We start from the raw sequence: 16,606 nt of genomic DNA, 5'->3' as shown, positions 1-16,606 counted from the left end.
TTCTGATGGATAATTAATTCTGTTAAGCATTTTAATCTGTCCATTTTTCTAATCCACTTCACTGTATTGAATAAACACACCTCTCCAAAATGAATATACATATAACAACTATACATAATGAATGCTCACACCTCTCGTGTAAATTGCACAAAAAGAAACATACCTACCAATATCAACCAATGGCTTTCTCATAATGCAAGATATCCTTACAGCTGATGTCCACTGTTATCAATGTTATAATACAAATCATGTGTAATACAATATTTACAGAAGCAAACCACTGTTCTGTGCTGTTATTTAATGCACCTATGAAAATATCTACAAGCATTGGTTTTCAAGTCTATGTTATGGGGACAACTACTGCATTAAGGAATGTGTTAGGAGCCCCAAAAAATGTATTCAAGAAAACAGTCAGCATTTGGTTGATATTAATCACAAGTGTGTGCTGCTTTGAAATGCTATTGTATTAAATGTATGAACAATTATTATAATAAAAGAAAGGTATCAAACACTGGCATGTTAGTTGAGTTTCTGTGTTTTTACAGTATCAACAACACCTGTTGCACATGTATATTCTTAAGACACATACAGTATGATAGGATTAGATCTATAAACATACTACAGATAAACAATATAAAACATTGATTTTCTGTTCTTTCATTTTGTAATAGAAATACTGATTCAAAGATAGCCATTTGATTTCAGAATAATTAGGAATTTATTGATGTAGCAAATACTGTCATTTGGGTTTGGCAACTTTAAACATTTAAGGCTCTATCAGTCTGTAAAGCTGAAGCATTACGCAATAGAATGTAAAGATAATTTCCAATGTGCAGCGTTTACCATGAATGCAGTCTACGCTAAAGCAGGAACAACGCCTTTAAATTACAATCACTCTGTAAAGCTGTACTTCCGCGATGCGGATTCAATAGAGCCCTTAAAAACAAGTCAAACTGTACATGACCTCCCAAACTTCTGAAATTGACCACAAATTCATATACTGCCTGTCTCCATACATGTACAACAGCTTAAATATGAATTTATACTTGAATACTACATTCAACATGTTAAATAACTGAATCTTCGTCATCATAATATATACATTTTGGGGACGGGATTGTTGGTGCAACTTCCAAATTTCCCAAAAGTCATGAAAAGTGCTGTCTAAATGCAGTAAAGCATTACTGTTATACCTTGCTCTAGTACCTGTTGAAATAAATCCTCTTCGCTTCTCAAATACACCCTACCTTGAAATCAGGTTCCTATAACTGTAAATAAGGGTTGGAACACACAATAATTGAAAAGCAGACATGAAGATAACCCCAAAAGCACACTTCCAACTCCTCAAGAACCATTATTTGTTGTGTGACATTCAACGTTCTTTGGGCTCCCCATAATCATTGTACATGACTGGCAGGTTCTGTTCATCGCAGGCCTTTCGCACATCCTGTCCCAGGTCTACCCAGTTGAGACCAAAGGCCTTGGTGTCTGTGTAGCGGCAGGACAGATACTTGAGGGACATCCTGCGCAGGCCGATCTTGGGCTCCTGGAGAAGACCCCTGCACCATCCACTCAGGTCATCCAGCTGGGAGAGAATCAGACCAGCTTTCCTGCAAAGGAACACAACAAGGCACTACTCAGCAAACACACACTACCTTCAAATCAGGTTCCTTTAATGGTAAATAAGGCTAAAAAAAGAAATGTTTTCCTGCAAAGGAACACAACACAACACTTCTCAGCAAACAACTTATGTAGTATTGAATGGAAGGCTATGGTCCATTGCACCTGCCACAGTGATACACCGTATAGACATGATATGTACAGGTGTCTATAACATGGATAACTATTGGTAATTTTGACATACTGCTTCTTAAATTAACTGCCCAGGGTTGCCAGATTTCTATGAAATATGACCTATAATTATTTACAATATGATGGAAATAGTAACTAAGTATGTTAAAAATAAGTGTTTCTGTGTTGGAATGGTGTGGTATACTGGTCATAAAAAATATTCATACAAGTAGACCACTGATTGGCCAGCTCATCCTCCTCAGGGAGATTAAATGGTCTATTAAACATACGTTTTTTTTCTTCTTCCATTTATACTTTGGCCACAAATGCGAGTATAGGACGATTCAACATCATTATTTTGATATGAGTAAACAGAATATGAACTTTTAAAAGTGAGATTTTCATTGGACAGTTACTTTAACACATAATATATACAATTTACCTCAAGTCAAATTATACTGTACATACAGTGCATTCAGAAAGTATTCAGACACCTTGACTTTTTTGTTGTTACGTCACAGCCTCATTTTAAAATGTATTAAATAGTTTTCTCCCCTCATCAAGCTACACACAATACCCCCTAATGACAAAGCAAAAACAGTTTTTAAAAAACTACAGAAATATCACATTTAAGTAAGTATTCTTTACTGAGTACTTTGTTGAAGCACTTTTGGCAGCGATTACAGCCTCAAGCCTTCTTGGGTATGACACCTGTATTTGGGGAGTTTCTCTCATTCTTCTCTGCAGATCCTCTCAAGGTCTGTCAGGTTGGATGGGGAGCGTTGCTGCACAGCTATTTTCAGGTCTCTCCAGAGATGTTCAATCTGGTTCAAGTCCAGGCTTTGGCTGGGCCACTCAAGAAAATTCAGAGACTTGCTCCGAAGCCACTCCTGCGTTGTCTTGACTGTGTGCTTAGGGTCGTTGTCTTGTTGGAAGGTGAACCTTCACCCCAGTCTGAGTTCCTGAGCCCTCTGGAGCAGGTTTTCATCAAGGATCTCTCTGTACTTTGGGCCGTTCATCTTTCGATCCTGACTAGTCTCCCAGTCCCTGCCATTGAAAAACATACGCACAACATGAAGGGGTTACTACCATGCTTCACCGTAGGGATGGTGCAAGGTTTCCTCCAGACGTGACGCTTGGCATTCAGACCAAAGAGTTCAATCTTGGTTTCATCAGACCAGAGAATCTTGTTTATCATGGTGCCTGTTTTTGGTACCCTTCTCCAGATCATTGCCTTGACACAATTCTGTCTCGGAGCTCTACGGACAATTCCTTCGTCCTCATGGCTTGGTTTTTGTTCTGACATACACTGTCAACTGTGGGACCATATATAGACAGGTGTGTGCCTTTCTAAATCATGTCCAATCAATTGAATTTACCACAGGTGGACTCCAATCAAGTTGTAGAAACATCTCAAGGATGATCAATGGAAACAGAATGCACTCAATTTTGAGTCTCATAGTGTAACAGTTTAACTTTACGTCTGTCCCCTCGCGCGAACCAGGGACCCTCTGCACACATCAACAACAGTCACCCACGAAGCATCGTTACCCATCGCTCCACAAAAGCCACGGCCCTTGCAGAGCAAGGGGAACCACTACTTCAAGGTCTCAAAGCGACTGACATAACCGATTTAACGCTATTAGCGCGCACCACCGCGAACTAGCTAGCCATTTCACATCCGTTACAATAGCAAAGGATCTAAATACTTATGTAAATAAGGTATTTTTTTTATTTTTTATAAATTTGCCAATTTATAAAAATCTGTTTTTGCTTTGTCATTATTGGGTATTGTGTGTAGATTGATGAGGAAATAGTTTTATTTAATCCATTGTAGAATAAGGCTGTAACGAAGCAAAATGTGGAAAAAGTCCAGGGTTCTGAATACTTTCTGAAGGCACTGTAGGCAAGGCCTTCTGTCACGTTCGTCGTTGGAATGAGGAGACCAAGGTGCAGTGTGGTAGGTGAACATCTTTCTTTTATTCAAATGAACACCGAAAAACAACAAAATACAATAACGAACGTAAAGTTCTGCAGGCTACATAGCAACTATGCAAAATCAAGATCCCACAAACTAAAGGTGGAAAAAAGGCTGCCTAAGTATGATCCCAATCAGAGACAACGATAGACAGCTGCCTCTGATTGGGAACCATACCCGGCCAACAAAGAAATAGAAAAACTAGAATGCCCACCCAAATCACACCCCGACCTAACCAAATAGAGAAATATAAAGGCTCTCTAAGGTCAGGGCGTGACACCTTCACACAAAATAAAATGTGTTAATGCCCTTTCATATTTGTTGATCTTGATTTCTTGTAGAATTTTGCTCAAAAGAACAAGAAGAAAAAGTAAGATTGATGGAAATACTTAATACATAAAATATGGACCTCTGTCTGGATTGAGGTAAGATTTTAGTATTTGGTGTTCTCACCTTAAATGATACAAATCAAACGTTGGATAGAGCGGGTCACTCATAAATCACACGTTGCGGCTTCACCATTGTTTTTACACTACATCATAATACGACAGACTCTAAACCCACCTCTTCCCTTCAGAAGGAGACTGGGCATGGTGGAATAAATAATTCTTAGGTCAATACCTGACTGTTATTCATCCATTTCATAACCTGTACAGGGTCTACCCATGTTCAGATAGTGATGATGTTGAAAGTGATGAAGCTGTCTCCAGGATAAGTGGCTGACAGAAACAGCAACTGATGGAAAGAGTGCCTGATTCCTCAGACATGGCTTCACCTCACTCATTGGCCAAACCAGGACCACCAAACTAATGTAAATAGTGAGATGTTTTTGTCGACCCACAATACATTTTTGTTATTAATCAGAAAAACATTATTCTCTTTTAATACTGTCATCCCTCCCAACTCCTACATTCAAAGCATTCCTAAGAATATGTTCCACAGAATCCAATGTTTTCAGACATACCTCTTAACTTGCTAATCGTTGAGCAAATTAAGTGTCTTGCTCAAGGGTACATCGCCAGATTTTTCATATTGTCGGCTTGGGCATTCGAACCAGCAACCTTTTGGTTACTGGCCCAACGCTCTAACTGCTAGGCTACTGTACCTGCCACCCTGAATACTGGATACCTGGATATCCAGTACGTTTACATAGAGAAACTAAGCAACATCCCATTTGCAGATGCTAGTCAAATAGGGCAGAACAACAGCTTAAATACTCACAACGTATTATCTGCAGAGAACTCTTGATTAAAGAATATAAATGGTACTTTAATGATGTCAAAAATGAAAGACATATTAAGTCATTATAAAATAATCGGTATCTGTGTAGTAGAGGTGCTGTCATTTATATAATTTTTCTAAATGTATTTATGTTTCTAATATCTTGCTACATTTCAGTGGTTTAAGGAATTTGGATCTTTATTTGCTTAAAACAAAAATCTTGCGGTTTGTTATGCTTGAATTTTTCAAGAAAAGGTTTTGGGCTCCAAATAGCAACGGTTGTCACCATAAATCCCAGCATGTATAGAAGTGGAAAATGGCCTCACATTTCCAGGGTACATTTTGGAGCTCTCCCACTCTGCCAGGGCCCCTATTTCAAATCTCCTTGACTCACTGCTTTTCACTGGTCGGAGAGGAAACAATCAGCCGCATTCCTCAGACAGCAACAGTCACAGAGACCAGGGACGGGTTCAAAAGAGCATCCATGATGCTAGGAAACCACCACTATGATGAGTCTGTCTCTGTGTTACACAGATATACAATACAATGCAATCCGATAAGTTTATTGTCCATTTACATGGAAATTCATTTTATGAATGCACGCAATTTCATGTCTTGCATGAAAGTAAACTATCGGACTTTCATGGTACAGTACATGTATTGTTGTCCACACCCAACAACCAGATATGGAGTATATCTGTTGGTAGGACAGTCCACTCCTCATCTGCAAATTGAGATAATGGAAGAGTAATTGTGGTAGAATAATGTCTGAGGAAAATCCCTACATCTTCTAAACAGTCTTGATTAAATTAGACCCTTTTTAACCAAAAAATGTTAAATCACAAAAACATGAGCTCCACTTATCATGTTATCAATAGAAATCCAACCATAACAATACTTAGCATCACAGGAAATTGCCTGATTAGGATGTGTCATAAAAATAACTGTCAGTTATTGGGCTGTACAGGCAAGGAGACAGAGGGGGAGTGAAATGTTCAAGATAGGATTTTCTCCTACCAAGCCAACATCTATCATTTCTAAGTCAACAACCAGCCCCATGCCTTTAGTAATGGGTAGTCCTGTAGCGATGACAAGATCGGGACACGGAGAGAAGTGTCGGGCTCGGGAGACAGACTTTGTACGTTTATGTTTGGCATGAACATCACGCGATGTTGCAGGAAAAAGCAACAAAAATGTTCTCTGACAGGGGCCAACCTAACTCGTCAGTGAGATATGATATGTACAAAAGCTGGGAGAGGAATATTTCCCCTGCTTTATAAAGATAGATCCATTGCTTCACCAGTTTATTTTAACATATTGTTTACTCTGCTGAAACAAGTTTTAATTTAGTCAGGGGCAGAGTGGGTGACTATATGTATTTTGACTAGCTAATGAAAATTGCATTTACAATGGTTCACATTGTTTGTGACAGGGAAACCCCAGTGAATTTGAGGATTTCATAACAAGGAATGTCATTTCTGGAGACAAGCCCAGTTACAGGCGATTGTCGGCTTTGTATTGTTATGTGTGGAAAGGAGCATCTCATTGCTTTGATTCAAGTGGTAAATTGTTCCTTTCAGAAATGCTAGAGAGACAGAGGGTACGGAACAAGTAAACAAGTGATGGGGGTTCTCCAACAACGCTACAAGGGCAATGCACCCAACACATAAGGTCCAATGCAAACCATGTCTTTTCATATTATTCTCATTTACATTTTTAAGAATACATCACAAATACATCTCTTCAATAATGCCTATAACACATTTCCTGAGACAGCAGGCTTACACAATCACAACACACCATAACAACATGGAAAATCCTGCCCAACATGCTAACAAGCTAAGAGTCTTACAGTATGACGTAACTAAAACGGCGTGAATCATCCCTCTGAAAATGTGGGGCTGTTAATGTAAGTGTATTTTAATAGAACACTTCAGAAGCAAACCAATTACATCAACCCTTCCAATATGGCCTAAATATGGCATTAAAAACAACCTTTAATTTGAAGCTAAGGCCCTGATTTGGAATCGCAGAGTCAAGGACATCTTAATCAGTTTCACCTGCTTCACCGTGCATCTACGGGCAACTGTATGTAGACATTTTATATCAGACACATGGCTCTGTTTATAAAACATTTAGCTATAATTTCACATTATACAGTGGCTTGCGAAAGTATTCACCCCCTTGGCATTTTTCTTATTTTGTTGCCTTATAACCTGGGGGGGTTGTATCATTTGATTTACACAACATGCCTACCACTTTGGAGATGCAAAATATTTTTTATTGTGAAACAAACAAGAAATAAGACAAAAAAACTGAAAACTTGAGTGTGCATAACTAGAGCCACCTTTTGCAGCAATTACAGCTGCAAGTCTCTTGGGGTATGTCTATATAAGTTTGGCATGTTTAGCAACTGGGATTTCTGCCCATTCTTCAAGGCAAAACTGCTCCAGCTCCTTCAAGTTGGATGGGTTCCGATGGTGTACAGCAATCTTTAAGTCATATCACAGATTCTCAATTGGATTGAGGTCTGGGCTTTGACTAGGCCATTCCAAGACATTTAAATGTTTCCCCTTAAACCACTCAAGTGTTGCTTTAGCAGTATGCTTAGGTTCATTATCCTGCTGGAAGGTGAACCTCCGACCCAGTCTCAAATCTCTGGAAGACTGAAACAGGTTTCCCTCAAGAATTTCCCTGTATTTAGCGTCATTCATCATTCTTTCAATTCTGACAAGTTTCTCGGTCTCTGCCGATGAAAAACATCCTCACAGCATGATGCTGCCACCACCATGCTTCACTGTGGGGATGGTGTTCTCAGGGTGATGAGAGGTGTTGGGTTTGCGCCAGACATAGCGTTTTCCTTGATCGCCAAAAAGCTACATTTTAGTCTCATCTGACCAGAGTACCTTATTCCATATGTTTGGGGAGTCTCCCACATGCCTTTTGGCAAACACCAAACGTGCTTGCTTATTTTTTTCTGGACACACTTCCGTAAAGCCCAGCTCTGTGGAGTGTATGACTTAAAGTGGTCCAATGGACAGATACTCCAGTCTCCGCTGTGGAGCTTTGCAGCTCCTTCAGGGTTATCTTTGGTCTCTTTGTTGCCTCTCCGATTAATGCCCTCCTTGCCTGGTCCGTGAGTTTTGGTTGGCGGCCCTCTTGTGGCAGGTTTGTTGTGGTGCCATATTCTTTCCATGTTTTAATGATGGATTTAATGGAGCTCCTTAGGATGTTCAAAGTTAATGATATTTTTTTATAACCCAACCCTGATCTGTACTTCTCCACAACTGTCCCTGACCTGTTTGGAGAGCTCCTTGGTCTTCATAGTGCCGCTTGCTTGGTGGTCCTCCTTAGTGATGTTGCAGACTCTTGGGCCTTTCAGAACAGGTGTATATATACACTGAGATCATGTGACAGATCATGTGACACTTAAGATTGCACACAGGTGGACTTTATTCAACTAATTATGTGACTTCTGAAGGTAATTGGTTGCACCAGATCGTATTTAGGGGATTCATAGCAAAAGGGGTGAATACACATGCACGCACCACTTTTCCATTTTAATTTTTAAAAACAAGTAATTTTTTTCATTTCACCTCATCAATTTGGACTATTTTGTGTATGTCCATTACATGAAATCCAAATAAAAATCTATTTAAATTACAGGTTGTAATGAAACAAAATAGGAAAAACGCCAAGAGGGGTGAATACTTTTGCAAGGCACTGTAGTAATGTACCTGCACTGAGCAACCAGTAAGGGGTTAGGGGGCCTTCCTGCTTGTGGTAAATGGACAGAGATTTCAGAGGTAGAATTTGCGCCAATCGGTTTGAATGAATTTCCACTTTACCCAATTTACACAAACTACGTCTACAATCAAACCCTGTACTTGGAATCTATTATAGACCAGTCTGTGTTTAAAACACAACAAACACAAGTTTCACCACCCAGGTGTGGATGGATTGTGATGCTACTAGACAGTTGGTTGGTCGGTAGTTGTGCTTTCCTAACCAATATGCCTTGATATTCTTGGACTGAGACAGAGAGACAGAGACAGACAGTATAGATACCTGGGCCCCAGTTCATCCTCGCATCTCCAGGTGAACTCTCCGAAGCTCTCATAACGCTGGTTGTAGTGGTAGAGCACACGGTGCAGGGTGGGAGAGCCCAGATCCATCAGCGTATTGTAGGCCGTCTGCTGCTCCTTGCCACTTGTGTAACCATTGAACAGGTTGTAGATCTTGTCTGCAATCTCTGCAACACAAATCTAATCTCAGTACTGTATGTGGAGACAAGACACGTGTGTCTTACAAGTTTTCAGATTAGTAACTACTGTTAGAATATTAGTCTGAAAACCAAGATACAGATACTGAAACTGTCCATCCATGCATGGGAAAGCCCACCTTGTGCTTTGACATCATCCACAGCAGGGCAGGGGGTCTTGATGGTGACCTCACTTGGGCTGGAGCGACGGCCTGTGTTGTCCACTGCCCAGAGCCTAAACCTGTAGACCAACACATATAACTAGTGTTTGTTCATTGCAATGGGAGTGCATGCTACTGCACACACAGTGTGTGCAACTGCTAGTTTTTAAGGCTGTGAAAAGACAAATGAAAATGACCCTGAATGAAGTGGTGGATATTGGATATATTCAATGTTATTGTGACAAAATCATTTTCTGATTGACTGTTGTAATGTGATAGAACTTGCTAATGAAATTCTGACAATAGGCTACATTTACAAAGTAAGTCAACCACTTGTTAACATTTACTTGAATTATAGCGCCATCTAGTGTAAGGAAACATTAACTACCACCTGCAGAGGTGCAGTGCCAAGTGAAAGGCTACACTCCCCTTGCAAAGTCTTCACATTTGCTGCCTAAGTGAATACATTGTCTGTCGGCCCTACATTAAAGACCATAATTGGTTAAAGAAAATTGTGATAAATGAAACTGGTATACTTTTTTATTTAAGGACCAACAAATTGACAGTCGTGCCATATAGACTGCAAAATAGTTGGGAAGAGATTTCTGACGTACCGATTCCATGGCACATGGTTTATGAAATGACACGCAAAACGACGCCGGATTCAAAAGTTATTATTTTTCAATTAAATTATTATACAGAATTCTTGCAACCAATAGAATGCTATTTATATGGGGGATACAACCTTCCCAGCTCTGCAGATTTTGCTGCGAAGAGACAGAATCATTAGATAATTTGTTATCACTACCGGGCGATCTGAAAAGTCATAGTCAATCGATCAATAATATAATACTTTTAGCAAAAACGTTTATTTTCAATTTACAATCTGTAGGAACAATGAGAACAGAAAGGTTCAGAAATGTTGTGAAACATCACAGAACAGTTGAAAAATAAATGGCAAATAGAAATCCAATGTGGATGGTGTTACGAGATAGATGGGAGTGGTTGAATGGAGCTGAAGGTTGGGACTAATAACAACAAGATAACTAATGTAAAACATACTGTGCACGTAAAACATACATAGGTTAAGAACTTTTTAAAAAAGAGCACAGCTTGAAAGACATGGCAAATCAAACCAGATGAACATCATAAATATATGGGAGAGGTTGAGAGTAGAGGAAGGACAAGAGTTAAAAACAAACTAAATAAAATTGTAAAATAGACTGTGTCCATAAAATGTACATACAGTTGAAGTCGGAAGTTTACATACACCTTAGCCAAATACATTTAAACTCAGTTTTTCACAATTCCCGACATTTAATCCTAGTAAGAATTCCCTGTCTTAGGTCAGTTAGGATCACCACTTTATTTTAAGAATGTGAAATGCCAGAATAATAGTGGAGAATGATTTATTTCAGCTTTTATTTCTTCCATCACATTCCCAGTTAGTCAGAAGTTTACATACACTCAATCAGTATTTGGTAGCATTGCCTTTAAATTGCTTAACTTGGGTCAAACGTTTCAGGTAGCCTTCCATAAGCTTCCCACAATAAGTTGGGTGAAGTTTGGCCCATTCCTTCTGACAGAGCTTGTGTAACTGAGTAAGGTTTGTAGGCCTCCTTGCTCGCACATGCTTTTTCAGTTTACATACACTCAATTAGTATTTGGTAGCATTGCCTTTAAATTGTTGAACTTTTTCAGTTCTGCCCACAAATCTTCTATAGGATTGAGGTCAGGGCTTTATGATGGCCACTCCAATACCTTGACTTTGTTGTCCTTAGGCCATTTTGCCACAACTTTGGAAGTATGCTTGGGATCATTGTCCATTTTGAAGACCCATTTGTGACCAAGCTTTAACTACACAACCGGCTGTGATTGGGAGTCCCATATGGTGGTGCACAATTGGCCCAGCATTGTCTGGGTTTGGCCAGTGTAGGCCGTCATTGTAAATAATAATTTGTTCTTATTAACTGACCTGCCTAGTTAAAATAAAAACATCTCTGGGGTTGGAAAACATACGTAATCAAGACATATTTATTAATTTTTCATTCATTTGGAACATTTTCTCAAATTTTTCTTAAACTTTGAAAATGTGGATTAGGTTGTGGAGATCGGTCGGGGAAAAAAATGAATTTAAATCCTTTTTAGATTTCATTATAAGGCAACAAAATGTGAATATTGTGCAAGGGGTGTGTAGACTTTCACTAGCAACTGTATCTTTGAAATACATGTATTGTGTCTACCTATAAGAAATGTACTGTATATATGAAGTGTATCCATGGCTATGCATTCAGAAAGTATACAGACCCCTTCCCTTGTTCTACATTTTGTTGCATTACAGACTTATTTTAAAATGGATTAAATAAAAAACAATTCCTCATCCGACACACAATGACAATGTGAAAACAGGCTTTTTGTTTTTTTGGCAAATTTATTACAAATAATAAACAGAATACCTAATTTACATAAGTATTCAGACCCTTTGCTATGATACTAGAAATTTAGTTCCAGTGCATCCTGTTTCCAATGATCATCCTTGAGATGTTTCTACAACTTGATTGGAGTCCACCTATGGTACATTTAATTGATTGGACATGATTTGGAAAGGCACACACCTGTCTATATAAGGTCCCACAGTTGACAGTGCATGTCAAAGCAAAAACCAAGCCATGATGTCAAAGACAGGATTGTGTCAAGGCACAGATCTGGGGAAGGGTACCAAAACATTTCTGCAGCATTGAAGGTCCGCAAAAATACAGTGGCCTCCATCATTCTAAATGGAAGAAGCTTGGAACCACCAAGACTCTTCCTAGAGCTGGCCGTCCGGCCAAACTGAGCCATCGGGGGACCCAATGGTCACTCTGACAAAGCCGGATAGTTCCTATGTGGAGATGGGAGAACAGTCCAGAAGGACAACCATCTCTGCAGCACTCCACCAATCAGGCCTTCATGGTATTGTGGCCAGACAGAAGCCACTCCTCAGTAAAAGGCACATGACAGCCAGCTTGGAGTTTTCCAAAAGGCACCTAAAGGACTCTCAGACCATGAGAAACAAGATTCTTTGGTCTGATGAAACCAATTTTGAACTCTTTGGCCTGAATGCCAAGCGTCCCGTCTGCAGAAAACCTGGCGCCATCCCCATGTTTTCAGTGGCAGGGACTGGTAGACTAGTCAGGATAGAGGGAAAGATGACCGGAGCAAAGTACAGAGAGATACTTGATGAAAACCTGCTCCAGAAACGCTCAGGACCTCAGACTGTGGCAAAGGTTCACCTTCCAACAGGACAACGACCCTAAGCACACAGCCAAGACAACACAGTAGGAGTTTCGGGACAAGTCTCTGAATGTCCTTGAGTGGTCCAGCCAGAGCCCAAACTAGAACCTCTCTGGAGAGACCTGAAAATAGCTGTGCAGCGACACTCCCCATCCAACCTGATAGAGCTTGAGAGGACACGGAGAGAAGAATGGGAGAAACTCTCCAAATGCAGGTTTGCCAAGCTTGCAGAGTCATACCCAAGAAGACTCAATGCTGTAATCGCTGCCAAATATTCTTCAACAAAGTACTGAGTAAAGGGTCTGAATACTTATGTAAATGTCATATTTCAATTGTATATTTTTTTATTAAAACCTGTTTGTCATTATGGGGTATTGTGTGTAGATTGATGAGGGGGAAAAAACAATTTAATAAATCTTTTGAATAAAGGCTGTAAAGTAACAAAATGTGGAAGAAGTCAAGGGGTCTTAATACTTCCTGAATGCACTGTACAATACAATACAGCTTGACCAATAAGACACTGAGTTAGGTCCCTGTCTGGTCTCAAGACAATGAGAACTTAAGTCGTGTAAAATTCAGTTTCCTTTTTGGAACGTACAGAGCTGAAATTGCATTTTTTTATTACCAAAGCTGAACCTGATATATTTTGCAATAAACTTCTACAGATATTCTGAATAAATAATTAAGTGCTTTGCTAACTGTACAGCACAGGCATAGAGAAATTCAATGAATAAAGGAAACATTTTGAAAATAACTGAAGTCACCTGTAACAACTGAGCTGAATAGCCTGCCAACAAGGAAACTGACCAGAAGCAAAATTTTGTAAAGATTTGTATTTGTATTTATTAAGGATCCCCATTCCTGGGGTCCAGCAACATTAAGAGTTACACATTTGTATTATTACATGACATTTCATAACACTTTCCACAACACATTAAGTGTGGCATGTCATTAGTAAAGATTGAAAAAAGTAAGTGCCTAGACAGCTGCCCTGGGGAATTCCTGATTCTATCTGGATTATGTTGGAGAGGCTTCCATTAAAGAACACCATATGTGTTCTGTTAGACAGGCAAATCTTTATCCACAATATAGCAGGGGATGTAAAGCAATAACACATTTTTTCATCAGCAGACTATGATCGATAATGTCAAAAGCCTCACTGAAGTCTAACAAAACGCCGTAAGAGACTGTATCTGGTACAAAGACAATAAAGGAAGAATGGTAAGTGTGCCTTTATCATTATGGACAAACTCTTTATAGATGGACAGCTATTCCGAGACAGCTCCAAAAACCGTGGCTGTACTAAATTGTACAGGGACTTCTGGTTACGAAAAAAAGAAGGTATGGGAACTGTAAAACTATCTGAACATTATGAAGTGGATATGAACACAAACGTACTCAATTACATGCTTGCTTACACATACAGACTTATACATACACACACCTGATCTCACTCTTCTCTCACTTTTCTCTCTCTATTGTCGAGAACTGTTTTATAATTTAATGTGTTTTATAATTTAATGTGTTTATTGTTTGTCTATCTTTTTTATGTATTTGTCTACAAGTTTATATATGTTTACAACAAGCAAGGGGAAGATATCAGAATAGGGGCATTGGGGAATAATAACATATTGTACGGAATACATTTGTACTGTAGTGAAGCCGTCTCTAGAGTAATGCAAGGTCTTGTCCATGATCATGTGAAACGTCAATTGCTATGGAAATGCTGGGATGTGTTTTTCAATTATGTTAAAGGTAATTATGATGCAACTATAATGGTGATACGATATGGATTACAATTATCATGAATATTAAGGCTATACGCACTACATGTTACACACATAGACGCTCAACCATGCAAATTGGCAGAGTTATTATTTATTTGGACATCACACATTATAGTCTTACTCTTATACAGACATCATACACACTCACTATATCACATCCAATATCATACACATCAACCTACTCAGATTTGCTACACACATAATATCTTGTCTCAATTTTCTAACATCTGTGGCATTGGCAAACAGGCAAGGGAATAAAACAAATATTGCTAGAACCTATTTCTTGAATTGTAAATATCAGACATTTGAAAGCTCTAGTTTTGACCTTCACAATACCTCTGATGGCAGTAACTTTACAAGCACTAATTATGGTCAGTTTAGACTGAGAATAGTATCTAGTTATGGTAAGGAGTGAAATAAGTATAGCCAGTTATAATTGTAATGGTTTAGCAGATTATAAAAAAAGAAGGTCAGTCTTTACATGGCTAAAAGAAAAGGAATATAACATATACTGTTTACAGGAAACTCACTCTACATACTTTGATGAAGTTGAGTGGGAAAAGGAATGGGGTGGTGAAATAATTTTCTGTTATGGACAATGGAACTCAAAGGGTGTGGTGATATTAATTAACAAAAATGTCGATCTGAATGTGCATATAGTCAGGAATGATTCGCAAGGAAGGTGGACCCTTTGAATATGAAAGTGGACGAAAAAGACATTTGGCTCATTAATCTATATGGTCCAAATCAGGATGATCCACACTTCTTCGAAAACATTTATACCAATTTATTGAACTTAAAGGGCAACAAATGATCTAATCATTATGGTAGGAGACTATAACGCAGTGTTAAGTACCTTAATGGACCGCGAAGGTAATCGCTCTACAAACTATCACCGTGCCCTTAAGGATATCACAAATATTATGGACACATTGTGGATATTTGGAGACTAAAAAACTCCGACCTAGTGAGATATACAGTACATGGAGGAGACTTAATCAAGCTAGTTGTCTTGACTACTTTCTTGTCTCTTTCTCTCTTGAATCAAAGGTTTAAAAAGTTTTAATAGGAGACAGAATGCGATCATCATCTAATTGGCATTCACATAACTCTTATAGATTTTCCACATGGACGGGGATATTAGAAATGTAATCAAAGTTTACTGGAGGACAACTTATTTTTAACTAAGACAAAATCATTTATAACAGAATTTTTCCAGTATAATATAGTTTCAGCAAATCCCCTTATTATTTGGGATACCTTTAAAATGTACCTTCAGGGGTCATTCAATTCAATATTCATCAATAAAAAAAAAGCAGTTTCTGGTTAAATAGACAAGACTAACAAGGGAAATCCATGAACTAATAGTACAGGTAGACAGCAATAAAAACAATACTACAGAGATACAAAATAAGTTAGAGGAAAAACAAAAAGACCTTGAGGAACTTATTCAAGAATGATCTAATGTAATCTATTACTAAAATAAAGCAAACTGGATGGAATATGGAGAAAAATGCACAAAATTCTTCCTGAATCTCCAATACAGGAATGCTAACAAAAAGAATTTGCAGAAACTCATTACTGAAGACGGAGTCATCTATGATTCTCCGGATGATATTTTAAAAGAGGAAGCAAATTATTTTAGGCAGATGATATATTTTCCGTCTCATCCTTTCCCACTGAAGATTATGGTAAGGAATTCTTTCCAAATAATGTAAAAAATGGAAAATTAAAAAAATGTACAGAAAGATCAGTGCGAAGGCCAAATTACAGAGGAACACCTTTGAGGCTATTAAATCCTTTCAGTCTGGAAAACCCCCAGGGTTTGATGGCATACCAGTAGAGGTATAGCAAGTGTTTTTTGATATACTAAAAGCTCCATTGTTAGATTGTTTAAACTACTCCTATAGAAATGGTAGTCTGTCAGGTACTCAGCAGGAAGATCTGATTTCTCTATTACTAAAACAAGACTCAGGTGGCAAATATAAAGACCCATTCTATCTAAAAAACTGGAGGCCCCTTACACTTCAATGTTGTGATGCAAAAATACTAGCAAAATGCATAGCACTCAGAATTAAAAGGGTTTTACCAGGTATTGTTCATCCTGATCAGACAGGTTTTTTACATGGACGAT

The 16,606-nt window shown here is 38.6% G+C and overlaps 1 protein-coding gene across 1 annotated transcript in view; it reads right to left on the bottom strand.

Annotated features, from left to right (window-relative positions):
• Nucleotides 1–1,372: 1,372 nt before the first annotated feature.
• The window catches only part of LOC120056310 (astrotactin-1-like), a 247,741-nt gene continuing 232,507 nt past the window's right edge, over nucleotides 1,373–16,606 (bottom strand). The window contains exons 21-23 of the mRNA XM_039004549.1: nucleotides 9,392–9,492; nucleotides 9,059–9,242; nucleotides 1,373–1,610 (exon numbers count right to left, since the gene is read on the bottom strand). Of these exons, the coding sequence (XP_038860477.1) occupies nucleotides 1,373–1,610; nucleotides 9,059–9,242; nucleotides 9,392–9,492 (523 nt within the window). The remainder of the gene's footprint in view (nucleotides 1,611–9,058; nucleotides 9,243–9,391; nucleotides 9,493–16,606) is intronic.

This window comes from Salvelinus namaycush, chromosome 11, assembly GCF_016432855.1.
Source record: "Salvelinus namaycush isolate Seneca chromosome 11, SaNama_1.0, whole genome shotgun sequence".
NCBI lineage: Eukaryota > Metazoa > Chordata > Actinopteri > Salmoniformes > Salmonidae > Salvelinus > Salvelinus namaycush.
The sequence above is the reverse complement of the archived record's forward strand: the minus strand, read 5'-3'. Positions and strand labels throughout refer to the sequence as shown.